This window comes from Anolis sagrei, chromosome X (assembly GCF_037176765.1).
Source record: "Anolis sagrei isolate rAnoSag1 chromosome X, rAnoSag1.mat, whole genome shotgun sequence".
Classification (NCBI taxonomy): domain Eukaryota; kingdom Metazoa; phylum Chordata; class Lepidosauria; order Squamata; family Dactyloidae; genus Anolis; species Anolis sagrei.
In genome coordinates this window covers 45,790,095-45,818,034 of record NC_090034.1, presented here as the reverse complement: position 1 = coordinate 45,818,034, position 27,940 = coordinate 45,790,095, and the positions used below count along the sequence as shown (strand labels likewise).

At 44.7% G+C, this 27,940-nt stretch overlaps 1 protein-coding gene across 1 annotated transcript in view; it reads right to left on the bottom strand.

Moving 5' to 3' along the window:
* The window catches only part of CCDC60 (coiled-coil domain containing 60), a 36,755-nt gene extending 20,821 nt beyond the window's left edge, over positions 1 to 15,934 (bottom strand). Inside the window, exon 1 of the mRNA XM_060785413.2 lies at positions 15,528 to 15,934. Coding sequence (XP_060641396.2) covers positions 15,528 to 15,776 — 249 coding nt within the window. The 5' untranslated portion in view covers positions 15,777 to 15,934. The remainder of the gene's footprint in view (positions 1 to 15,527) is intronic.
* Positions 15,935 to 27,940: the final 12,006 nt, after the last annotated feature.

Genomic DNA, 27,940 nt, shown 5'->3' with positions numbered 1-27,940 from the left:
GCTATCTTTCCTGTAAACTGGAGCAACGAAGGATATCAGAAGGCCGTGATCACACAATGTTCCCCAGGGGAGCCATGCTTCACCAACTTCCCTGTTGCCGGCTAAAGACCAGGTCAAAAATAGCCACAGCTGTTCTGATCAGCCAACCAGGTGTCAAAAACAAAGAGGGTTGACTCCAAATACTAGTCTCTAGAGAAGGTATGTTTTGGACGAGGGTCCTCCGAACCTCCAGCTTGTGTGGCTTTTGCTCAGGTTGGTTGGGAGACCTGCAGACCCCCAAAAGTAACTTCTCCAAGCCCTGAGAGGAGAACCACTAGATGGAGCCTGGTGCTGCCTAATGCAGCATTGGTCTTCCTCCTTGAAAAGCTGTTTTAAAGGCCTCGGACACAAAGGCGGGGATCAAAACAAATCTGGGCCGTGTGCCTTTGGCAGGTAGCCACAGGACAGGCCCTCCTGGGTCAGCAGCAAATGAACAATCAGCTCAGTAGAAATGAAGACGTCCACTTGTAAATAACAGCAATCAGTCCTCTTGAAACTGCCTTGGAATTTGGCAGGTTGATGCCTGTCTTCCTTGGAAAAAGCTGCTTTTTACAGGCACCGATGGACTCCCAGGGCGGTCATTGCCTTTCACGCTTCTCCCCGCTTCCGTCACTAACAGCACCAATTGCTTTGATATGACCCTTCTCAATTTGCCCCGAGCAAGAAAAATCTGGATTTTCCATTTGGATGATTGGACTAAAATTGCTCTGTTGAGACTGCAAATAAAAATTAAACAGAACGCAGGTGGTTCTTGTTTTTGCCTTTTAATGTGGTTGCAGTTTGTTGCTCGATACCTTCGAGTCGGCTTCGACCCAAAGACACAGAAGGCTCCTCTCCCAAAAACGATTCCCTTCTTTGGCTATTCCTCATCGAATAAGTAGGTTCATTAAAAATATTATGCAGGTTTTGGGGCGTGAATTCGAGATAGTATCTCACTCCTATTTATGGTATATTTGGATGACCAAATGGTGAGTTTTGGCCCATCAAATCTATGCAAACATGAAAGCAAGACGCATGCTTTGCAATAAATACATGAAAAGAACAAAAAGGAAACCACAAATACCAAACAGCGTTGCAAGTCATAATTCCACAGCAAAGTCCTTATTCCACACGCAGGTTTGTTAATTGAAAAAGGGAGAGGACAAAAAGACGCTCTATTTTGTCTGCCTTCACAAGCGCTTTTCAACTTACAATGTACATCTTCCCAAGAGGCTCTTAATATATGAATCATTAATGCTAACTGCTAATGTCTCCCTTTGCATTTTTGTTCACAGCTTCCCGTTTCATTATTATTATTATTTGAAACACAACAAGATGAGTCCACTGCAGACAAGATCACTCTGCTGGCTGTTGTATTAGATCACATGTCAGACACTTCCCAAGTGTCTAGGACTGTGTGATGTATCAGCAAATAATGCATGCAGATCCCAGTAAGATGGCCTTTTGCAGCTGCAAATGGTAATTTTGTCAGCATCGAATGTGTTTAAGTGCAGGCCAAGGTCTTTAGGCACTGCACCCAGTGTGCCAATCACCACTGGGACCACCTTGACTGGCTTGTGTCAGAGTCTTTGCAGTTCGATCTTTAAATCCTCATATCGTGTCAGCTTTTCCAGTTGTTAATCTTCAATCTTCTTGTCACCTGGGATTGCAACATCTACAATCTATACTTTGTTTTTTAACACGATCGTGAGGTCAGGAGTATTGTGGTCCAAAACTCTGTCTGTCTGAATTCGAAAGTCCCAGAGGAGTTTGACGTGTTCATGTTCTGTAACATTTTCCGGCCTGTGATCCCACCAATTCTTTGTTGCAGGCAGGTGGTGTTTGTGGCACAGGTTACAATGAATCATCTGAGCAAGGGTTACGCCTCTGCTTGTAGTCTGTGTGCGTGATCTTCTTGCAGCAGCTGAGGATGTGATCTATTGTTTCATCTGCTTCCTTTCAGAGTCTCTATTATTATTATTATTATTATTATTATTATTATTATTAAACTCTCACATTTCTGGAAATAGGAAAGCTTAATTAAACTAACAAACTGAGGAGGGCAAAATGGGGGAATCAATTAGATAAGCTGAAAAAGGCCTGGATTATGTTGAGCTGGGAAGAGAAAAAGCAAACTATGAAGGACTACATCCCATTGAACACAGGGGAGCCTTATGAGTAAATATATTTAAGGATCAATTTGTGAGGCCCATGGACTTGAACTGTTTTTGATGGCCTTCCTAGTGTGATCCACTCTACGTTCTGTTTTTCGCATCGGTTTGGATTTCATCATTATCGGCTGTTTCAATATTCATTTGAAATCATCTATATCCTGTGTATAGCTATTAATTGGTCGGTGAGTCAATTCATCAGTATCCTAGAAGCACCCACAGATCCACAGATCTTTATTACATCTGAATTAGGTTTCTACCTTGCTTTAATACCTTCCAGAAATCTAGGGGCTTTCAAAAGCTGGAGGCTGACCATAGTATCATACTGGAGAATCTAGAAATGACTAGAGCGGTGTTCTCTCAAGAAATCTCCAGGTTCTCCATGGGGAAGATCACACTGGAGGACCTTGAGGTTTCTGCATCAAATCTGTGAAGAATCCAATCTGCATAAGTCAAAACTGCAAATATGGACGGATGACCACTCTTAAAACACCTGGGAAAACTCTGGCCCAACATCTTATCTCCTGCAACCCCTCCCAGGCCTCTCCCATTGCCTGCCATTACCTGCCACTGGCTGTAAATCCCTCTCACCTGCAAAGCCCCTGCTTCTTGTGCAGTTCCAATGAATTTAACAGGACCGCTTTGCAGTAAATTAGTTCTGGACTGCTGCCTTTCCGAATTAAAATGCAAGCGCCGTTCCTGGCATAAATCCAATTAGTGCCATTCTTACATTTCGGCTTAGACTCCCTGAATTATTTCAGCCAGCCTTGGTTCCTTGCCCAGCCAAAGTATCTGAAAAGAACAGGATTTTCCCCCCTGTGTATTCCTATGAGCCAGGGCTTTCTTTTCTCTCCATTTTCCCACCTGCCAAAAGGAGAAAAAAACCCACCCTATTGTACAGACCGAGCTTTTCTTTCTGCTTCTAGGATCCTGGTTTGGCTTTGTTTGTCTCATTTCCATAGCCATTAGGAGGAGTGTCAAAGATAACCCTCGCTCAATCTTCCATTTGTTCCATGTTCCAGACGAAACGCTTCCGTTCCTTGGCCGAGGTTTTTGCCTTATCTGTCCTGTTCAGGGTCTGGCTATCTATCCGCCCAGCACTCCAGAGGAAAGGTATATAAGTGCTGCTCTTATAAAAACCTTGTTTTGTCAGAAGCACATTTGTGAAGCCATCTTTGGAACCATGACAGATTTTGCTGGTGTTTGGGCAGGTTTTGGACAGGGCTGCCCAAAATAGTAATAATAATGGGAACCTTGGGCTGTGTGTGTGACGTCTAAGTGTGCTTGGTGCTGGATGGATGTGAATTAGATTCTTTCGCAAAATTTTCTGAATATATGCAATAGTCACAACTCATCAGGAAACTGGAGTAGACGTCTCAACATTGGATGCCATATTTTGGGTGGTTGTTCAAGCTGCAGGGAACTGTTTCCCAACAAATTCATAGAATCCACCATTAACCTATTGAGAAATTATCTTTGAAAGGCTTTTAGACAGCAAGTGGGGTTTCAAAAGTGGTTGACAAATAAGAGATCCTTTCCAAGAGACTATTGGTGAGACTATTGGTAAGACTATAGACAAAAAAGTGGCTCTATGGGTCCAGGAAGTGCTTCGAACACCTCTATTAATAATAAATACATCAGGGCTTGGGAAAGCTCATATTTAGGACTGTAAGTCTATGAATTACATTGCTAGGAACAGTCGCTTTTCAGAGATGCCCATCAGAGGCATGGTACCTATCTTAAGATAGAATTCGAGTACTCAATACACTCTAAAATACTCTCATCTGGCAATAACAACACGTGTCTTTGTTCAATCTTGCTTGGATTATAGTCACAGATGAGGTTACAAATACAGATTTTTTAAAATCTTGATCTAGCTCCGGACTGCTCACGTTAAGAGACACTCCTGAAATTTTCCTTATGCCACCTAGAAATGCCATGGGTTCAACCTGGAAACCTTCTGCACATAACACAGATGTTATTACCACTCAGTGACAGCCTCTGGCATTATGGGATTTGATAAAAAGCTTTCCCCAGGTGAGTCCTTGATCATATGAAGCCTTGGCAAAGCGTCGGTCATAAACGTGTGGCCAGCCCTTGTCGCACTTCACCACAAAGTGGCTGGCCATGGTGCTTTCAGAACCTAGATGCCCAACTGTCAGACCAGTGCCCAGCACAGGAAATAAACACGCTGCAAATCTTGACAAGATGAAGAATGCAGCATGACAGGGCTCCTGGCACCACTTCCTCACACAGCAGCTGGTCTAGCTTCAGAAGAATGAAAACATTGGCTGTGTTGCCTGTGCTCCTTTTTTGTTTTTGTTTTAATGTCACACATAATCAGGCCGACCACGCAAGTCACTTTATGCCACCATGCAAGCGGGCGTAAAGATGGGCACAACTGCTGCAGGGAATATCTGGAAAATAACACCCCCACCCCACCCCACAAAAAAGCCAATGCTGGCAAGACTTCACAGGAGGCACCCGGGGAGGGGGGGGGGGCACTCCAATATTTAGGATTCACTCCAGGAGGCAATTAATGAGATGTTTTCAATAAGCCTTTCATGGGGACAAGAACCTCAAACCTTTAATATCAGACATGGCACATGACAAACTCAAAGTGAGTTTGATGGCGTGTTGAGTAGCAAGCCGAGGAATGTCAATAAGATTGAATGGGAAGCGAAAGAGAAATTACCTGGCGATGTGAACTGGATAGCATGAAACACTGCTGAGAAAGATCTGGCCCTGAGATGTGACAGCTCCCATTCACTTGGATGCCTTTTTAAAGCAAGATATTTTTTTTTGGTCGTGTCAGGAGTGACCTGAGAAACTGCAAGTCGCTTCTGGCGTGAGAGAATTGGCTGTCTGCAAGGACATTGCCCAAGAGACGCCCAGATGATTTGATGTTTTATCATCCTTGTGGGAGGCTTCTCTCATGTCCCCACATGAGGAGCTGGAGCTGATAGAGGGAGCTCATCTGCCTCTCCCCAGATTCGAACCTGTGACCTGTCGGTCTTCAGTCCTGCCGGCACAGGGGTTTAACCCACTGCGCCACCAGGGGCTCCTTAAAGCAAGATGAGACAAATGCATGGAAGAGCAGAGTAAGAATGGAAAGGATTAGGAATGTGCCCCATTCTGCAAGTCAAAAACTATGAGCTACATCGGATGTTCACTGCTTTTGCATCAGTTATAGCTTGGGAGCAGCCAGTGTTGTGTGCTAAATCCCACCTTGAGATGTTCCCCTTCTGGGACGCTTATAAAGAAAAGACCACAACATGTTTGCTATTGGACTGGAGCAAAGCAGCCTGGGGCTTGGATATGGAAAGGTGAAGGGGACCAGAACAGCTGCATAGCTCAGCTATCCCCCCCCTGACGTGCTCCAGATGGTTTGTGCTGCAGTACAACTCCCACTATCTCCAACCAGCCGGCTGAGGATGAGGGTCACAGTCAAACATATCTGGAGCCCTCCAGGCTGGAAAAGGTTGGCTCAAAAATGCCTTCCCTTTAGTGATCAGCCACCAAATTGCCAGCAAAACCTTTCGTGAAGGAAACTGCAAACTTGGGAAGCCTTTTAGTATATTTTTCATCTTTCAAAGCTCTTGCTATTCAGTGCCTGAAACTGATTTCAGTGCAAGTTGTGCTGAGATCATTAGATACAAACATTTTAATAAATTGTAGTTCTTGTGGGTCCTCATTTATGACTTACGGTGACCCTACAGCAAACCTACCACAGGGGTTTCTTGGCCAGATTTGTTACTTTGCGACTGAGGGAGTGCGACTTGCTCAGTGGGTTTCGTGCCCAAGTGGGAATTCGAACTCAGGTCTGCAAATGTGGAGTCCAACACTATCTACAACACCAGGCTGGTTGCATTTCCATTTGTACAAGCAAACAAGGGATGAAAAGACAGGAGCATATTGTGTGGTGGAGAAAATGTAGCTCAAAGCCCTAGGGAGTAGGATCTGGCTTTACCTTTGCTCACCTTGTCAACCAAATCAGGCATTACATAAATGTCTCAAGTCATCTTGCTTTCTGAAGAAGAAAAAAGCCAGGGAAAGGCTGCCCCTGGACCTTCTCATTGCTTGGCAAAGAGCACGACAGCCTGTTCTTTCTCCAAAATTATATATTACACAGGAACATCAGCTCTGTCTTGAAAGGGAGCCCTGGAGAAGTTCTGCTGACAGACGCAATGGAGGACATTCCGGCGGTAAAATTGCAGGGTGTCAGGGGAACGCAGCATGCGGCCCATGCTTTGCCCACTGGTGTGGTTCGCTGTCAGAGCACTGGCGTCCTCACCATTGTTATTTGACCTTCCGAGAGAGAACTAATCGCTCCTGACATTTGGCGATTGTAATGACAGCTGCAGGCGGAGGCTGTCTCATAATTGCAAAGTCGGGAAGCCTTAAACATTCACTCAGCTTCGATTTCGAGGTTGTGTTCCATTAGTCCCCGGGTTGGCGTGTTATACAGCCATTAAATCATTGTTTTTACTTGACAGTGCCATCATTGGGAGGGTGGGGGTGGATTAGACCGTTTCTTAACATTCACAGCAAGGGCAATTGGCCACTCAAAGCCGCCGGGGTCCACCGCGTCATCTGAACGCTGGGCATACATCAGCAGCCTGGGTTCATTGCAGGCTGAGAGTGACAGGCCAAACCCCTGCAGCGAGAGGGTTGCTTGAAGGCCCCCCAAAGACACAACATGGCAACCTCCCTGCTGGGTTGCCAAGGAAACTAGAAGCACAGGTATCGCAACAGGGAAATGGAAGGTGATGGAGCAGACAACACAAAGAGAGACAATGCCAGACGCTGGATGGATCTGAATCCCTACTCAGACCTGAATTTCAATGGATGGCTTTGAGCAAGTCATAAGATAAGGAACTGTCCAACCTGCCTCTACACATCATGTCAGGTCATTGGTTTGTCCAGAGTTCAAGAATAGGCCTGGGATCTTCTGCCTACAAAGCTGGTTGTACTGTGTGCGACTCTCAGGGCACAGTGGAAGAAGATACCAAATGAGAGAAATAAGAGAAGCAGCTGCGTTTTAGGGCTCCCACTGTCCCTCTCATAGCCATAAACATACCAAGTCTGCAGAGGATTTATGCTGAAGCAACTATTCACAGCCGCTGCATGCCACTGGGAGGCAGGACTGGTTGTGGCATGATGGTTACTTGCCACTGCTGCCAACGTGTCATTTTATGGGAATTACAACTCTCTGCTTGGCATCCATACAAGAAATACCACAATCCTGCCTTTGCTGGAGTAAAATGGCACCCGCTTGGCCTGCCACGCATCCTATTCCAGGCCTGGAGCCTCTCGGTCTCGTTGCAAGCGAACAGGTGCACCAGGGCCGTCTTGGCTGGGCATTGTGGCAGTTATACTCGAACACATCTAAAGATTCAGGGCCGCTGTTGGGGAGACGGTTCCAGCCATGACCTTTCGTGGTCAGAAGTCTATTTTAAAAGGACAAAATGAGTGCCAACTGTGACTGTATTGCTGTTGCAGAAAACTCAGGTTTATGGTAGAATCAACGCTGCTGAAATAATTAGCAGGCAACACAAAGGCACACCTGGTTTTATAGCCGCTGCTTTTTCACTGAATATCAGACAGAGATAAGCTCTCTGTCTAGGAAAAAACACACACTTGCCCAGGTTTCTGATTAAGTCTTTAAGAGATCTACTGATCTCCTCTTTGGACACTGTCAGCAAGAACAAAATGGCTCCCGCTTGTCACCATAATAATAATAATAATAATAATAATAATAATAATAATAATCTTTATTTATACCCCGCCACCATCTCCCCAACGGGGACTCGGGGCGGCTTACATGAGGCCAAGCCCAACAACATATTACAATAAAATAAAAACCAAAACACCAACAACACAGTAAAATACATAAAACATGAATGCAGTAAGCAATATATAATACAGCATCATTCGCAATCACAAAGACAATGAGCATGTGCAAGATAAAATACTAAAAACTCAGGGTGAGATAGGAATGGAGCAGATTATTTGTGAGGGAGAAGCTCATAAAGAAATAGGCCTTCATAGAAGCGGGGGAAAGTGTACTGTAGGGAAAAAAAACGTTGATGAGGGAGCAACAGTGTATGGATTGTATGGCTACTCTTCGAATGCGCAACAGAAAAGCCAGGTTTTGATATCCTTCTTTAAGGTTTCTAAGGTGGGGACTTGCCTAATCTCACCGGGCAATGAGTTCCAGAGTCGGGGGGCCACAGAGAAGAAGGCTCTCTCCCTTGTACTCACAAGACGGGCCTGTGATAATGACAGAGGTGAAAGGAGGGCCTTCCCTGAAGATCGAAGAGCTCGGGTTGGTTCATGGAGAGAGATACGGTCATGAAGGGAGGTAGGTCCCAACCATTTAGGGCTGCACCTTGAATTGGGACTGGAAAATAAACGGCAGCCAGTGAAGCTCCTTAAACAGGGGGATTGACTGCTCCCTGTAATTCACCCCAGTTATTAATCTGGCTGCCGAGTGTTCGACGAGTTGTAATTTCCAGGCCGTCTTCAAGGGTAGCCCCACGTAGAGTGCATTGCAGTAGTCCAGTCTAGAGGTAACTAAGGCATGGACCACCATAGTCAAGTCAGACTTCATGAGGTATGGTCGCAGTTAGCGCATGAGTTTCAATTGTGCGAAGGCTCTCCTGGCCATGCCAACACCTGCACATCAAGCGTCAGCTCCAAGTCCAGGAGGACCCCCAAACTGCGGACCTATGACTTCAAGGGGATTGCGACCCTGTCCAGTACAGGTTGCCACCCAATACTCCGGTCAGATGAGTGACTGACCCGGAGGACCTCTGTCTTTTCAGGATTAATACACAGCTTGTTTGGTCTCAAATATCCCATTGCGGACCGAACTATTCTACATTTTTTGCAAGTTAGGTGTAATGAGCAGATAGAAATACAACCTGAACAGACAATGAAAACGTATGAATCGTTGTTGTAACAAATTTGTAAATAGCTACTCGGAAAGGGATTGTTTGGCTAGGCCATTAAGCAACAATGGTGGCACTTGCCAAAAGTGAGCCAAAGGTTCTTTGGTGGAACATTTGAGGGAAGCAGTTGAAAATGGTTGGGTAAGCAGCCAAACCCAGGCATGGATTTCATGCACCCCAACAAAGATGCCCAAATTCCTCATTTTTCATAGATAACTGCCATTGCCAACAGCTGTGGCTTGTCGTTTGATCATATTGGAGGACAATGCCATTCACTAGAAATAGCTCTGGAGATGATTTAAAAATGAGCTCATTCTTCCCATCCGGTTCGAAGCTTCATCAACCGACGTCCGTCAGCAGCCTTTCATAACAGGGAGCAAGTGATCAAAACTGTCAAGAAGGTTGCCCAGACTTCGTTGCAATGAGTAACTGAAACAGCCCTGATCCAGTCGAGAGTTCAGTTGTCATCCGCTCCAAACATTATTCTCCTCGTGGCATGCCTTCCAGTCCAGGAGACAGAACACGAAGCTGTCGTTGTGATAAATAGAGAAATATACCGGCTTATAACAATCCTACAAGTGCCAAGAACAGCCCTTTGGGGATTTCGACACTGCAGGTTTACATTGGTTTAATCGTCAGTGTCATCTATCAAGGAGCCTGGGAGCTGTCGTATGCGTCGGCACAAATATAGCACTTTGGATGTGGAGTAATCTCAGTTCCCTGGACACTGACAACGGCAACGTAACACTGGAGTATTTTTCCACCACTGATACAATGGTTTGCTCTCGAGATTCAGCCAAATGCTGAGGGATTGAGCTCGGCGACACATTTTTTCATACCCCACAGCTCTGGGGACAGCTGAGGAATTTAAACCCTTGGGAAGAATCCACAATCTGTGATTGGAATAATAGTGTCTTGTTATTCAGCCTATCCCCGGGATTCTGGCTAGGTACAAAAAGGGATGCCTGTCCATTCCTCTTGAGGCACCAGGAAGGGAAGAGATAAGGAAAGACAAAACAAAACTCCACCACAAATCCCTTCAATCTATTCATTTCCAGAGAGAACACACAGATGAGAGACAGAGCATATGTTCTGCATGCAGAAGGCCCAAGGTTGAATACCAGTATTTCCAAATAAGACTGATTCTTCATCAGTGTAGATGATACTGAGTTAGGTGGATCAGTGGTTTAAGGCCTAACCCAGCAGTGTGCTATGTTCCTGTAGGACTTCCCCATCAATGCTCCAGCAGAGCATTTAATTTCACTGATACCTTCTCCGCTTCAGCAGAGCCTATATAAGCTAACACAGGACTCTATCATCCCCAGAGCCAATGGCAACTAAACTTCAAGAAAATTCTCTCACCTTTGACACTGTATGCGATGCCAAGGCGCAGGCAAAAGAGAACATGAGACAATTTGGCCCAAGACTTTGTGGATGTTCAAGATGAGGAAGAGATTAAATTGTCCTTTTTCCAAATCTTGGCTCATGAAGCCTTCAGCCAATGTTGATGGCCCTCGTTGATTTTAAAATGAAGGTGAGAACCCAACCAACGAGTAAATTAAGAACAGTGGTGAGAAGGGTCTCAACCCTTGGGACAGAAGTCCATTTGAGAAAGCTCACAGTGGCAAAATTTGAGCAGTAGGTTAAATCAAAGTGCACAACACAAAGCATAGCTCAATTCTAGGCATACCTCTTAGAAGTAAAATCCAGTGTAACAGGCTAAAAACCACTATGGGTAGGGTTTCATGCAACCACTAATAGCAAGATTAGTGTATCTTCCATTACAGGAACAGGAACAACACTAATGCAGTTTTTGTCAACACGAAGGGCTCCATTTGCTTGTTTGTTTGCAAAGAGAGGCTGCTTTCCCCATCTCATTACAAATCTTCTTTGCGTGCGGGCACACAATTACCCAACGGAATCTTATTACAAGGACAGGAAAGGGCCGGGGCATCAGCGCTGCCACAAATTGAAAAGAACAGAAGTGTTCAGAGGGCGTCCAAAAAGAAAAAGAAAAGACGACAATACAGTCACCTTTCTTTACTTTACCGAGTCAACAAGCCGCCCCACGGGGATCGACAGATGAGTTTGCCACAGCAATCCACTCTCTGAACAGATAAAAGGAGGGCTCGCATTCCTCCAGGGCCAGCGAAGGAAACAGACCAGACCTTTTAACATGAAGCTTGGAACACTCAGGTAATCAAAAAGGCTGTCTGGAGAGCAACGTCCCTCGGTTTTCAATGAATCACAGCTGCCTGCTCAAAGCATGCCCGTCTCCAGAGAGCTGAAGTCCGGATTTTGAGATAAAACCAGATCATTTGGCAGTCCTTACGTGATGCTGAAAGGGGTCACTTGGGCCACTGGTGAAAGTTACCACCTCAGAGATGACTTCAAGAGAAATGCTACGCTTTGAAGGCTGTCCTCACTTTTCCGATTCCAAACGGCGGGACAACCACCGACAAACACTAGTGTCAAGGCATTCGCATCAAATCGCCAAAGGAAAACTAATTCATTGACATTTAAACATTCGGGAAAAGCCGGAAAATTCATGCCGTGATCAATGATTTCTAAAATGACCAATACTGCATTCAAGGAAGGAAAATGTTAATTGGCACCCGAAAAGCAACGTCCTTGGCATTTAATGGCAAACTCCTCACAATGTAAAGCTGTTGACAAAAATGTCAACACATTAGGGGTAACAAATTTATTTTAATACACTAGAGTAGGCTCTTGGTATCCATTGGTGTTTGCTTCCTGAATCCCCCATGAAGACCAAAATTCATGGATGCTGATGTCCCATTATAAACAATGTCATAGTTAAATGGGATCTCTTATATAAAACGGTGAACAACAAGTATTTTTGAGCTGTGGTTGGTTGAATCCATGGATACACAATCAGTGGATATAGAGGATCTACTATACAACACAGCTATGAACAAGAAAGCTGCTTAGAACTGGACAAATGTCACATCTAAGGAGCATATATTCAACAACGTAATGGCAAATGTTGAGGTGCAAGTAGTACAATCTCCATCCCCATACCTCCAAGGAGTATCCACACAGGCAACTGTCCTGATCCATATTACCAAACCACTCCTAATAACTTTCAGGTCCACCATGGCTGGAGTTACACTTTAAAAATTCCCTTACTTGGAGGTGGCATGTACAATAAAAGGCATCAAATCATGTATACACTGTAGATTGTATACAGTGTGCTTCCAGCTACGCATGTAAGGTATCCATTTCAGATGTGAAGTCGGATTTGAGAGAAACTGGGGTCATGACCAAGAGAGAAAAATGGGGTATAAATACACTAAGAATGTACTTCTCTCTCTCTCTCATACATGGATTTGGCATTTAGACATGACTGTCATCTCCAAGATTATACTATGTAACCAAATTTGAAAAAAAAAATAATTCTGTTCCTGGTTTGAAAATGTTATTTCCTGTTTAATGGTGTGATCCTTACTTGGAAAGGAGCTATTCTACTCCAGAAACTTCATTTTGGTGGCTGCCACAAACTTGGTTGAATTGGTGGAGACTATATGTTTTACATTGGGCTACCTTTGTACCAAGTTTGGAAACTCCAGCTGGTTCAAAATACGGCAGCCAGATTGGTTACAGGAACATCTAGGAACGAGTACATTACATCTATCCAACAATCAATTAGTCACTGGCTGCAAATTAGTTTCCAGGCAAAATACAAAGTGATGGTTTTGACCTTGAAAGCCCTACATAGTTTGGGCCCAGGTTATCTAAAGGATCTCCTTCTTTTGTACAACCCGCCCCATACACTTTGGTCTTCTGGGGGAGCATCTGCTCCAACCAGCCAGAACCCGACTGCAAAACACCTACCCAGACAGTCTTTTAAACATAAACATAAACTTAACTTTTTTTATGATGTTGAGGATTGAATTTTGCTATTGTTAACCGCTTTGAGTCGCCCAAGGGCTGAGAAAAGCGGTATATAAATGAAGTAAATAAATAAATAAATAACATGAATCTTAATGCATGTCCTTTGTTTAATTTCTGTTTTGTCTGTTTTAATATTTTCTACAGATACGTTTTGGTGTGTAACTTGTATGGAGGTACATTTTACTGTGTGTGTTTGTAGTGTTTTTGCTGTGTTTCTGTATTTTAATTGTTTTGAATGTACTCTATGTATTTTAATTGTTTTGTAACCCATCTTGAGTCATGAGGGGAGGAGAGTAAGAAATAATAGTAATAATAATCATCATCATCATCATTATGAGAGATTCATTGATGATTCAGGCCTTTAATGAAGAATAATACAAGTGTGATAGGTGCCATATTAATATTTGGGCTGAACCTTTTTTTGTGCAATACCTTTATTGGTATTGCAAAAAAAACTGCAATACCAATAAAGGTATTGAAGTAAAGTGCAATACCAATAAAGGTATTGCAGTAAAGTGAAATACCAATAAAGGTATTGCACAAAAGTGCAATTAAGTGGCAATTGGGCGGATAATGGCTTTGGGTTATATTTATTTAGTTTTAACTACATGCAAAGTGTTAAATGTATTTTAATATGTAATGTATTCTATTATAGTCTAACTACTTTATTATGATTATATTGTTATTTTTTAATTATGTCTATTACTTTTATCCCAATGAACCTTGTATGTTTTATACCTTGTTGTTGACTGCTTTGAATCCCCGATGGGGGAGAAAAACAGGATATAAATAAATAAATGTAAAACTAGAGCCAAATGTGCTGCACAATGTCTCTCCTGAAGAAACAAAGCCCTAATCAACTTTCCCCATGGGTTGCTGTGAGTTTTCTAGGCTGTATGGCCATGTTCCAGCAGCATTCTTTCCTGACATTTCATCCACATCTATGGCAGGCATTCTCAGAGGTTGTGAGATCTTTTGAAAACTAGGCAAGTGGGGTTTATATACCTGTGGAATGTCCAGGGTGTGTGAAATAACTCTTGTCTGTATGAGGCAAGTGTAAATGTTGCAATTGGTCATCTTGATTAGCACTGAATGGCCTTGCAGCTTCTAAGCCTGGTAGTTTCCTGCCTGAAGTAATCCTTTGTTGGGAGGTGTTAGCTGGCTCTGATTGTTTCCTGTCTGGAATTTCTCTGGTTTTTGAGTGTTGCTTTTTTATTTATTGTCCTGATTTTGGAGTTACTGATTTTGGATACTGGTCGCCAGATTTTGTTCATTTTTATGGTTTCCTCCTTTCTACTGAAATCGTCCACATACTTGTGCATTTCAATGGTTTCTCTGTGTAGTCTGACATGGTAGTTGTTAGAGTGGGCCAGCATTTCCATGTTTTCCAATAATATGCTGTGTCCAGGTTGGTTCATCATCAGGATGCCTGCCATAGATGCGGGCAAAACGTCAGGAGGTAATGCTTCTGGAACATAGCCATACAGCACAAAAAAACTCAGAGCAACCCGGTGATTCTGGCCATGAAAGCCTTCGGCAACACAAAGTATTATTTATTATTGTTATTATTATTAACAACATTTCTAATAAGTAAAGGTAAAGGTTTTCCTCTGACATTGTCCAGTTGTGTCTGACTCTGGAGGTTGGTGGTCATCTCCATTTCTAAGCCAAAGAGCTGGAATTGTCAGTTGACACCTCCAAGGTCATGTGGCCAGCAGGACTGAATGGAGTGCCGTTACCTTCCTGCCGGAGCGGTACCTATTGATCTACTCACATTTGCATGTTTCGAACTGATAGATTGGCAGAAGCTGGGGCTAACAGCATCTGTTTGAGTAAGACAGATAAGAGAATCAGAGATTCTAAGTTGGGATGAGTTTATTTATTTAGAACTTTTATATACCGGTCTTCTCACCTCTAGAGAGGGACTCAGGCCGGTTTACAACATGAGTTTCCTCTTTGCCTGCAGCCCTGTAGGATCCTCTGCATTGTATGTTTTTACCCTGTTTCCCCTTCCCTTCTGCTACCTCACCCATATTGTGCTTCAGTCGTTATATTTATATTTTTAATGTACCAAACATACCAAGTTTGTATGAAAATGTGACTATTTTCTGTGCTGGTCAATGACCGAAATAAATGATTTGATATTTCTACAATCTGCTTAACTTTACTTTATTGTTGAGTTGTTTGATCACTGGCTGCCATTCTTGAACAAAATCCTCTACTTACTCTCCTCTTGAGAGTACAGTTATTTTATCATTGACCAGCAAATCAATGAAGTCTTTTTCCCAGGAGAGAATGCGTGTGGCACATGGCCAGACAGCCTGGGAAACTCACAGCAACCCAGTGATTTCGGCCATGAAAGCCTTCGACAATACAACTTCCCCCATGTTTTGGTGATGGAGTCAATGAGGAAATGACATTGCTAAGGCAGGAAGAGACACAGCGTGGCAGAGAGCCTTCCGAGGCCTACCGCAGGGAGTTGGCCCAGGCCTTGGAGGGTGAGCCTCTTCGGGTCGAGGCAGAGGGGCCCGGCGAACTCCTGGTAGGGCTGCCCGATGGGGGTGAAGTAGCCCTGCTCGGTGAGCTGCCTGACCCTCCGCCGGTAGGTTTCCAAGACCACCTGCCGCCGGGTGGCCCCTTTGGGGAGGCCCCAAGGCTCCAAGCCCGCCAGGGGAGGCAGAGGCCGGATCTCCACGAAGTCCTTGGGGTTCAGCGCCATGCCGGCCTCCCGCCTGGCCTCGGGCCCTCACCCAGGCTCCCCCTACTTTCCTTCGGGTTCCGCCCTTGAGGCGTCTCAGGGCCCAACTGCCAAGAGGGAGCGAGGCGTCACCTTAGCGACCGCTTTCAAAACGCGCGCGGCTGGCACGCGGCGGAGCGCTTCCGGCAACCCACGCGAAGCCACTTCCGCCCGGCCTTGGGGCCATCTCCCTTCAAGAGCGCATGCGTGACTTCCGAGTGAAGAAGGGCGCGCGGCGTGGAAACACGGCGCACAAGCCGACCGCCTTCATTCAGTTTAAAGAAAACAGAACTGAGAAGAAAGTAAGATGAAGAAATGATGTGAAGCAGAGTAAGAAGGCTTCCTTAATATCACCTATCTTAAGGAACTTTTGAATAAAAATAGTAGAGAGAGAGATATTGACAAGCTGGAATGTGTCCAGAGGAGGGCGACTAAAATGATCAAGGGTCTGGAGAACAAGCCCTATGAGGAGCGGCTTAAGGAGCTGTGCATGTTTAGCCTGAAGAAGAGAAGGCTGAGAGGGGATATGATAGCCATGAATAAATATGTGAGAGCAAGCCACAGGGAGGAGGGAGCAAGCTTCCTTTCTGCTTCCCTGGAGACTAGGACGCAATGGAACAATGGCTTCAAACTACAAGAGAGGAGATTCCATCTGAACATGAGGAAGAACTTCCTGACTGTGATAGCCCTTCAGTCCTTGATTAAATGTCAAAGACTCCAAGATCTTTCTCAAATGGGCTGTAGTCAAGCTGACCTGACTTATTGATACAGAGATCTGAAACAACATTTTTGTCTGGCCCCTCAGAGCCAGCCCATTGTCAACAGTTCAGTGATACTGTTTTCCTGGATAGGATCTTCTAGATCAATTCTTCTGGGAAGGGGGATGGTTTTGTTGGAGAAAATGGTGACATCGCCTTCCCCCTGCGGTTGGGAGATGCCCTTTGTGAGAAGTGATTAACATGTCCATAATCAGGTGGCCTAGTCAAAAGACCCTCCGAAGTCCAAGGAAAGAGGCCATTTGTCTATTGACCATGTTTGAGAGTTTCCGCAAAGTCCATTGTTCAAGGATGAAGACCCAGGAAGTCTTGCAGTACTTGGGTCCTGAGGTGCTGGTCATAGTTCACAAAGAGGTCACCTTGCTTAATATTTTATAGAGACATACATATAATAATTGGGGATGTGGGGCATATACAGAGTTCATAAGGGAAAAGGGGAGCATGTAGGGTTGGGAAAGATTGGCCTTTGTCATCTGGAGTTCATAAGAGAAGGCATGGTTATAAAAAATTATTTACTTGGCATTCCCTTTTGCTAGCCTTAGACAGAAAGACCTTGGAATCCCTTTGTTTGTAGGTCATTGCCTGGTATGGGGGACAATTAGCACAGTTACCTCGTGGGTATGCTTAGGTAGGCTAACGGTCAAATGCCTTTTGTGACATGGTTTCCAGTAAATATAGCAGTTACCTTTTGTTATAAATATATGAAATATAGGGCATAAATCTTAATTAAATGTCAAAACGATGAATTCCCTGATTTGTTGTTGTTGTTCATTCGTTCAGTCGTCTCCGACTCTTCGTGACCTCATGGACCAGCCTACGCCAGAGCTCCCTGTCGGCCGTTACCACCCCCAGCTCCCTCAAAGTCAGTCCAGTCACTTCAAGGATGCCATCCATCCATCTTGCCCTTGGTCGGCCCCTCTTCCTTTTGCCTTCCACTTTCCCCAGCATAATTGTCTTCTCTAGGCTTTCCTGTCTCCTCATGATGTGGCCAAAGTACTTCAACTTTGTCTCTAGTATCTTTCCCTCTAGTGAGCAGTCGGGCTTTATTTCCTGGAGGATGGACTGGTTGGATCTTCTCGCAGTCCAAGGCACTCTCAGCACTTTCCTCCAACACCACAGCTCAAAAGCATCGATCTTCCTTCGCTCAGCCTTCCCTAAGGTCCAGCTCTCACATCCGTAGGTTACTACAGGGAAAACCATGGCTTTGACTAGGCGGATCTTTGTTGCCAGTCTGATGTCTCTACTCTTCACTATTTTATCGAGACTGGACATTGCTCTCCTCCCAAGAAGTAAGCGTCTTCTGATTTCCTGGCTACAGTCTGCATCTGCAGTAATCTTTGCACCTAGAAATACAAAGTCTGTCACGGCCTCCACGGTTTCTCCCTCTATTTTCCAGTTGTCAATCATTCTTGTTGCCATAATCTTGGTTTTTTTGACGTTTAGCTGCAACCCGGCTTTTGCGCTTTCTTCTTTCACCTTGATTAGAAGGCTTCTCAGCTCCTCCTCGCTTTCGGCCATCAGAGTGGTGTCATCTGCATATCTGAGGTTGTTAATGTTTCTTCCAGCAATTTTCACCCCAGCTTTGCATTCATCCAGCCCCACACATCGCATGATGTGTTCTGCATACAAGTTAAAAAGGTTGGGTGAGAGTATGCAGCCTTGCCGTACGCCTTTCCCAATCTTGAACCAGTCTGTTGTTCCGTGGTCAGTTCTTACTGTTGCTACTTGGTCCTTGTACAGATTCCTCAGGAGAGAGACAAGGTGGCTTGGGATGCCCATCCCACCAAGAACTTGCCACAATTTATTATGATCCACACAGTCAAAGGCTTTAGAATAGTCAATGAAGCAGAAGTAGATGTTTTTCTGAAACTCCCTGCCTTTCTCCATTATCCAGCGGATATTGGCAATCTGGTCTCTCGTTCCTCTGCCTTTTCTAAACCCAGCTTGAACATCTGGCAACTCTCGCTCCATGTATTGCTGGAGTCTTCCTTGCAGGATCTTGAGCATTACCTTACTGGCATGAGAAATAAGGGCCACTGTACGGAAGTTTGAGCAGTCTTTCGCATTTCCCTTTTTTGGTATGGGGATATAAGTTGATTTTTTCCAGTCTGATGGCCATTCTTGTGTTTTCCATATTTGCTGGCAAATGGCATGCATCACCTTGACAGCATCATCTTTTAAGATTTTAAACAGTTCAGCTGGGATCCCATCATCTCCTGCTGCCTTGTTGTTAGCAATGCTTCTTAAGGCCCATTCAACCTCACTCCTCAGGATGTCTGGTTCTAATTCATTCACCACACTGTCAAAGCTATCCTCGATATAGTTATCCTTCCTATATAGATCTTCTGTATAGTCTCGCCACCTTCTCTTGATCTCTTCAGCTTCTGTTAGGTCCCTGCCATCTTTGTTTCTTATCATACCAATTTTTGCCTGAAATTTACCTCCAATGTTTCTAATTTTCTGGAAGAGGTCTCTTGTCCTTCCTATTCTGTTGTCTTCTTCCACTTCCGTGCATTGCTTATTTAAAAATAGTTCCTTATCTCTTCTGGCTAACCTCTGGAATTGTGCATTTAACTGGGCATATCTCCCCTTTTCACTGTTTCCTTTTGCTTTCCTCCTTTCTTGGGCTACTTCCAGTGTCTCAGCAGACAACCATTTTGCCTTCTTGGTTTTCTTTTTCTTTGGAACGTACTTTGTTGCCGCCTCCTGAACAATGTCGCGGACTTCTGTCCATAGTTCTTCTGGGACTCTGTTTACTAAATCTAGTCCTTCAAATCTGTTCTTCACTTCCACTGTATATTCGCTAGGAATGTTAGTGAGATCATATCTAACTGGTCTGTGTATTTTCCCTGATCTCTTTAATTTTATTCTAAATTGGGCAATAAGAAGTTCGTGATCTGAGCTACAGTCAGCCCCAGGTCTTGTTTTCACCGACTGGATGGATGTCCGCCACCTTTGGCTGCAAAGGATGTAGTCAATCTGATTTCGGTGTTGACCATCTGGTGAGGTCCATGTATAAAGCCGTCTTTTAGGTTGTTGGAAGAGAGTATTCGTTATACACAGCGAGTTTTCCTGGCAGAATTCTATCAGCCTGCGTCCCGCTTCATTTTGTTCTCCCAGACCATGCTTGCCTGTGATCCCAGTTGTCATTTGACTTCCCACCTTGGCATTCCAGTCTCCTGTAATAAAAATAATGTCTCTTTTTGGTGTATTATCCAGTAGGTCCTGCAGATCCTCATAGAACTGATTTACTTCTGCTTCTTCAGCAGCTGTGGTTGGGGCGTATATTTGGATCACTGTGATGTTGAAAGGCTTTCCTTGCACTCGAATTGAGATCATTCTGTCATTTTTTGGGTTGTATCCAAGCATCGCTTTAGCAAATTTCTTATTAATTATGAAGGCTACTCCATTTCTTCGATGTTCCTCTTGTCCACAGTAGTAGATCTGGTGGTCATCTGATGTGAAGTGGCCCATTCCAGTCCATTTCAGTTCGCTGACCCCCAGAATGTCTATCTTTAGTCTTGACATCTCACCAATAACAACATCCAATTTGCCCTGGCTCATAGATCTTACATTCCAGGTTCCTATGGTGTGTTGATCTTTAGAGCATCGGATTCGTCGTTCGCCTCCAGTACCGTCGGCCGCTAGCCTTCCTTTCGGCTTTGAGCTAGCTGCGTCATCACATCTGGGGCTAGTTGAGCTTATCCTCTGCTCCTCCCCAGTAGCATTTTGGCCATCTTCCGACCTGGGAGTCCCATCTTCCAATGGCATACCGACATATCTCTGGTTGTACTGGTCCATTTAGTTTTCTTGGCAAGGATACTGGAGTGGTTTGCCATTGCCTTCCCCAGGGATCACGCTTGGTCTGACCTCTCTGCCACAACCGTCCCGTCTTGGGTGGCCCTTCACGGTTTCGCTCATGACATCATTGAGGTGCTCAAGCTCCAGCGCCCCGACAAGGCGGTGATCCTTTGCTGGAGATTCCCTGATTATAAACTATATTTTATTGGGGGGGGGGGGCATGCTTGATGACATTGGGAGTTGTAATTTGCCAAAGTCTTTCTCCTTCTATGCCCTAAGGGGTCCCAAATAACAAATCCCATGATTTCATACCACTGATCCATGGCAGTTCAAATGATGTCAAACTGCATTCAATCTGCAATGTAGATGCACCCCAATCAGTCTAACCAATGAAAGGCATCTTTCCTATTATATTGGGATCAGTAAACTCATTGTCAGCAAAAGCCTGTTCTCCCTTGTAAAGATTGTTGCCGTTATTATGAAACGGCATCGAGATTCTAGTCATGCCTGGTGCTGATTTTGGAAAGATTGCCGCCCGCGATATGGATGCAAATGAGCCTTGTCTTGATGAACAAGGAAAACAAATGGAGTTTTCAAAACCCAGCTAATCAAGAAGTTAAAGAGAGGTTAATCCTTGTGGATTAATCAAATGGCAGGCAGAAAAGGGAAGGAAAGGAGGTGAAAAGGTAGAGAAGAAAGGGAGGGAGGGATAGACTCATGCGTTCCAGCTCTTCTGAAACTTTGGGAGAAAGTATCTCTCTCATTTCTCTTCTCCAAGCTAAACACTCCCACCTCCCTAAGCCACTTCTTATAGGGCAGTGTTTCTCAACCTTCCTAATGCCGTGACCCCTTCAGTTCCTGATGTTGTGGTGACCCATATTTTTATGGTTGCTACTTCATAAAATTATGTTCATTGCTACTTCATAACTGTAATTTGGCTACTTTTATGAATTGTAATGTAAATATCTGATATGCAGGATGGATTTTCATTCACTGGACCAAATTTGGCACAAATATCCGATACACCCAAATTTGAATAGTGATGGGGTTTTTTTTTGGGGGGGGGGGGGGAATTGATTTTCTCATTAGGGAGTTATTTGTTGTTCATTCGTTCAGTCGTCTCCGACTCTTCGTGACCTCATGGACCAGCCCACGCCAGAGCTCCCTGTCGGCCGTTACCACCCCCAGCTCCCTCAAGGTCAGTCCAGTCACTTCAAGGATGCCATCCATCCATCTTGCCCTTGGTCGGCCCCTCTTCCTTTTGCCTTCCACTTTCCCCAGCATAATTGTCTTCTCTAGGCTTTCCTGTCTCCTCATGATGTGACCAAAGTACTTCAACTTTGTCTCTAGTATCTTTCCCTCCAGTGAGCAGTCGGGCTTTATTTCCTGGAGGATGGACTGGTTGGATCTTCTCGCAGTCCAAGGCACTCTCAGCACTTTCCTCCAACACCACAGCTCAAAAGCATCGATCTTCCTTCGCTCAGCCTTCCCTAAGGTCCAGCTCTCACATCCGTAGGTTACTACAGGGAATACCATGGCTTTGACTAGGCGGATCTTTGTTGCCAGTCTGATGTCTCTACTCTTTACTATTTTATCGAGATTGGACATTGCTCTCCTCCCAAGAAGTAAGCGTCTTCTGATTTCCTGGCCACAGTCTGCATCTGCAGTAATCTTTGCACCTAGAAATACAAAGTCTGTCACGGCCTCCACAGTTTCTCCCTCTATTTTCCAGTTGTCAATCATTCTTGTTGCCATAATCTTGGTTTTTTTGACGTTTAGCTGCAACCCGGCTTTTGCGCTTTCTTCTTTCACCTTGATTAGAAGGCTCCTCAGCTCCTCCTCGCTTTCGGCCATCAGAGTGGTGTCATCTGCATATCTGAGGTTGTTAATGTTTCTTCCAGCAATTTTCACCCCAGCTTTGCATTCATCCAGCCCCGCACATCGCATGATGTGTTCTGCATACAAGTTAAAAAGGTTGGGTGAGAGGATGCAGCCTTGCCGGACGCCTTTCCCAATCTTGAACCAGTCTGTTGTTCCTTGGTCAGTTATAGTTTCTGGGATTTATATAATCTATATATATATAAATGCTCTGTGCATAATGGGTGGCTTAAAAACAAAAAAACTACGGGACCAAATGACCCCAAATTTGGCAATAAAACTCCTCACAATCCAAGGAGTGACCATCACTGAAAAAAAACCCCCACAAAACACCTTTAAATTCAAAAAAGGAAGATAACAACACACCTCCCCTGCCCCCTCACGCTGAGGACACAGAATGAAAGTTCCAAAGCAGCTGCGGCCCCTAAGGAACACTAAGGCAATGGATCAAAGATCAGAGGCTGAGGAGAAGGAGGACAGGAAGGGGGGGAGAGAGAGGGGGGAAGGAAAAAAGTGGGAGGTGGGCCACACTCTGTGCACACACTCTGACTATTTCCCACACACACACTCCCACAGCACAATTTATTATTTATTTATTTGGTTTACTTTTACCCCGCCCTTCTCACCCCGAAGGGGACTCAGGGCAGTTTACATATCCAAGGCACAATTCGATGCCTGTAACATACAACAATAATAAAACACAATAGCACAGAATAGCAAACAACAACAATACATTATATCTATATCCAATAAAACCAATAAAAATCAATAAAAATTGCATACAAACCGATACAAACCAGTTACTCCTTATTGCCGGTCAATATTCGCTATCTCATAGTTCAGAGTTTCATTCCACATTTATCAGTCCAGCCGGTCCTATTTGTCTGGTTGTCCTTACTTAGTTGGCAGATTGCCCGAAGGCCTGGTCCCACAACCATGTCTTTACCTTCCTCCTGAAGGACAGGAGTGATGTCAATGCCCTGATATCCGCCGGGAGTGAGTTCCACAGGTGAGGGGCCACCACTGAGAAGGCCCTGCTCCTCGTCCCCACCAGCCTCACTTGGGAAAGCGGTGGGGTCGAGAGCAGGGCCCCCTCAGATGATCTTAAATTCCGTGGTGGGACGTAGAGGGAGATACATTCGGACAGATACACTGGACCGGAACCGTACAGGGTTTTGTAGGTCAAAACCAGCACCTTGAATTGGGCTCGGAACTGAACCGGCAGCCAGTGGAGCTGACACAGCAGAGGGGTGGTATGCTCTCTGTATGTCGCCCCAGTGAGCAGCCTGGCTGCCGCTCGCTGGACCAGTTGAAGTTTCCGAACCGTCTTCAAGGGCAACCTCACGTAGAGTGCGTTGCAGTAGTCTATTCGGGATGTGACAAGAGCGTGGACCACTGTGGCCAGATCAGACTTCCCAAGGTACGGGCGCAGCTGGTGCACAAGTTTTAATTGTGCAAAAGCTCTCCCGGCCACCGCTGAAACCTGTGGTTCCAGGCTCAGCGATGAGTCCAGGATCACTCCCAAGCTGCGAACAAGGGAAGGAGGAAGGTGCCATGATGGCGGTAATAGGGACACACGAAACTGACATTGCTTGGAAAGGAGCCCTAAAGACCACCCTCATTTGGCAGTAAAGGAAGACACGATCAAAGCCCTCATAATGGATGGCCAACCAGTTGAAAGGGAGCCCTAAAAGCCATCCGGTCCAACCCCCTCCTTCCTTCCATCCTTCCTTCCTCCCTCCCTCCCTCCCTCCCTCCCTCCCTCCCTCCCTCCCTCCCTTTCTCTACTTCCCTTCCTTCTCCTTCCCTCCCTTCCCTTCCTTTCTTTCCTTCCTTTTTCTCCTCCCCTCACCAGCTTAATCCTCCTTTATTAAAACTACAGTGTAGATGCACCCAAAGTCAACCCTTCCACACTGCCATGCAAAATCCAGATTATCTACTTAGGACAGGATTATGTGGCAGTGTAGATACATGCACACATGTACACACACACACACACACACATGGATGGATGGATGCTGGATCACTGGTTGGTGTGTGCGTGTGTGCATGTGTGTGTGTGTATATATATATATATATAATTACAATAATTTATATATTACTATTATATATATTGCTATATAATACATATATATTATATTATATTATTGTTATATATACTACTATATAATATAATGTTACTACTATATATTACTATATTAAATAGACTCATAGAATAGAGTTAGAAGGGACTCTACCATGGTATTGGGGGAGAACAGACAGGAAGGAGAGAAGAAAGGAGGGAGGGAAAAAGGGAAGAAATGAAGGAGGGGAAGGGAGAAGGAAGGAAAGAGAAGGAGAGAGAGAAAGAAGGAAGGAAAACAAGAAGTACCAAAGGAAGGAAGAAGAGAATGTAGAAAGGAAAGAAAAATGGTGGAAAATGCAGGAAAGAAGTAAAGAAAGAAGGAAGGAGAAAAGGAAATAAAAAAGAAGGAAGGAAACAGGGAGGGAAGAAAGGAAACAAAGGAAGAAGTAGAGAAAGGGGGAGGGAAGGAAAGAGAGAAGGAAGGATGAAACCAAGGAGCAAAAGAAGTAATGAAAGAAAGAGGTAGAGAAGGAAGAAAGGAGAGAAAGGGGAAGGGGAAGAAAAGGGGGATGTAATAGGTAGGTAGTGGTACCTCTCTTTCATAATAGTCCAGATATCTACCTCTACTTCGAAAATTCTTACTATAGGCCACAGCAACGCGTGTCAGGGCACAGCTAGTTTACCTACAACCAAAGAGCATTCTGAATTCCACCAACAATGGAATTGAATCAAACTTGGCCACACAGAACCCTCATGACCAACAGAAAATACTGGAAGAGTTTGGTGGGCATCAGCCTGACATCAAGACCAGGAAAGTTTTCTGGAGCAGATAATTAAGGAGGCAGTTTGCAATCACTTAGAAAGGAATGCTGTGATTACTAAAAGTCAACATGGATTTCAAGTCATGCCAGACTAATCTTATCTCTTTGCGATACAGTTACAAGCTTGGTGGATGCAGGGAAGGCTGTGGATGTAGATATCTTGATTTCAGTAAGGCCTTCAACAAAGTCCCCTATGACCTTCTTGCAAACAAACTAGTCAAATGTGGGCTAGGCAATGCTACTGTTACCAAGCCCAAAAAGATTCCCCCCCCCCCCCCGAGTCAAATTAATGAATTGATACCACCTTGACCTGCAGCAGAGAGTTGTGCAGGTCCTCCTTACTACAACCCTCGCATTAATGAAATTACTGGCAGTCACCCTCGGTCTAGAGGAGCCCAGCAGCAGCCACCGGCACCCTGGAGAACTACTCAGCCTAATCCTATTTTTCAAATAAAGAAATCATTACTTTCTATGCCTTTCTTTCCTTTCCTGCCATAATTTTCAAACTACTTCCGCATTCCCAGCTGAGCTGGAGAGGACTGGGACTTGTGGCCATCCGAGCCCCGGGACGGAATCTGCACCTCCACACCAATTGCTTATAAATCCCCATTAACCTAATTTTGCCCCTCCAGGCCCCAGGAACTGTGTCCCTTTAAACTGTGGATACCGAAACCCATAATCCTCTCCTGGTATCCATGGTCTTTTGCTCCAGGGTCCTCCTGGACCCTCCTAAGGCTATCTGCCTGACTCCCAACCCTCTGGGGCAGTGGTTCCCAACTTTTATTTGACCAGGGACCACTTCACCAGGAACTACTCTGGCCAGGGAACTCTTGACCAGGAACTACTTTTCAACGTTAGTACCAAAGGGGTTACAAACTGGTTTTTGGTCAACTTTAGATGCAGTTTGGGGTGCTGATTCAGAAAATTCCTTTGGATAGACCATATCAGTTCTAGTTTCTGATACAGAATATATGCCATGGTCAACGACAGGGAAAGGCTGGCAGGTGACACGAAAGGAGCGGATTTAAAGCAGGTTAAGAACCACTGCTATAGGCGCTCCAGGGCTCCCAGCAGCGCCACACTCATCTCTATAACCTTCCTCCTCTCCTGACTAACTACTTAACCCAACCCCCCCCCCCTTGCACCGAGACCTAGATTCCACAAGTAATGTTTTAACCCTAGAGGTCCCACACAGACCTACCAACCCCTTGCGTATGTTTCCCTCCTCCCCATGGAACCTAGTCCATCCATTGCAGGGTTCACTTTGTCCATGGGACCCTCATGTACATGTCTTCCCTCTCAAGCTTTTATTCCTTCCTTTTCTTTTTCTTTCCCATGAGAAACCCGAGGGAGATAGGAGCCACTCACAACCCTCATGTGCCCTGATCTGTGTGTGGACCCCAAGCCGTGGGGATCAGGTTTCCCTGTAACCATGGCTCCTCATGTACATATGTGTATTATCTTGTCTATACTTTTGTATCTCCTTATGCAATTATTGGAGAAGCTGCTAACTTAGCCTTGTGGTGACCTTTCGCCTACATTTTCCTGTCCTGGGAAGATCAGCCAACATCTTGCCAGGCTTCATTTGCATATGATTGGATTCAATCAGCTACCTCAACATAACCCATAGACCCAGGTAATACAAAGGACTACCGAAGCCCCGAGGACCCACCGTCCTTTGTGTTGCTGCTTGGACAATATGTGACATTTACCATTTGGTATGGAGTTCACAGTCATGGGTAACCATGTATAATGAAATGCTGTTATAAATCACGCCGCTTGCCACCACTGTAATAAAAGTACATATAATATATCTCACCACTGGTACCAATTATAATGTATATACTATAATATCCCACAGCTGGACACTACTGTAAAGGATTATATATAATGTCACACCCCTGGACACTAGTATGGTAGCAAGATGAAGGTAGATATGTGTATTGGTAGAGTGAACACTGCTTGTCTTAGAGCTTTCTTGTGGATTAAAGCTGCCACCAACCTAAGTTGCCTTAGGATTTTCAAAAAGGATTTGAGGTAAACTTTTCCCACTCCTGCCAACACTGCTTTTTCCCCTAGCTCCCGAAATGACTGTTTGATAAAAGGCTTTTCTGTAGTAACAAGATGTTAAAAATGCTGGAATTATCACAAATACTTGATGATTGAATTATGCACAGTAGAGATCTTTTGAAAGTTAAATATAACAAAATTTATTTATAAAAACAGACAGCTAACGACTTCTGAGAGGTACAAAAAGCGTGACTTGTTACAAAAGTACTTCAACTTGATGATTGCTTGAAAAAGTTTCTTCACTTAGTTACAAACAGAGCTAATCAAACAGATCTAGCTGCTGGTTACAAAAACCCTCACTCTACTTCAGACAAATAGTAATGAGTTCTGACTAACCTATCCTAGGTAGTCCCCTGAGTTATTAACGAACTCTTCCCTAGAGTTCTTCCTGCTAACTAACCCAGCCTGGAGAGACAATCTCTTGTGCTAACTCCCACAAGAAATCAGATTGCTGTCTGACCTTTTTCTTGTCAGTTCACAGCACTGTCTAACACAGACATTCTCCCTGAAAACGCAGTTTCAAAAACCCTTCTTCACACACGAGCTCCTAGTTCTCAACTCTCACAGAAGCTGAAATCTTTTCCCTCCTCAGACTTGGCTCCTACCCACTGCTCTGCCCAATCCTAGGAGACCCTGAACTCCTCCCATCTTCTAACTATCCTCACTCAAGATGGCTGCTTCCCTGGCATCCACTCTCAAAATGGAGGACTGCCATACTGTTATCCAGGTTTCCTT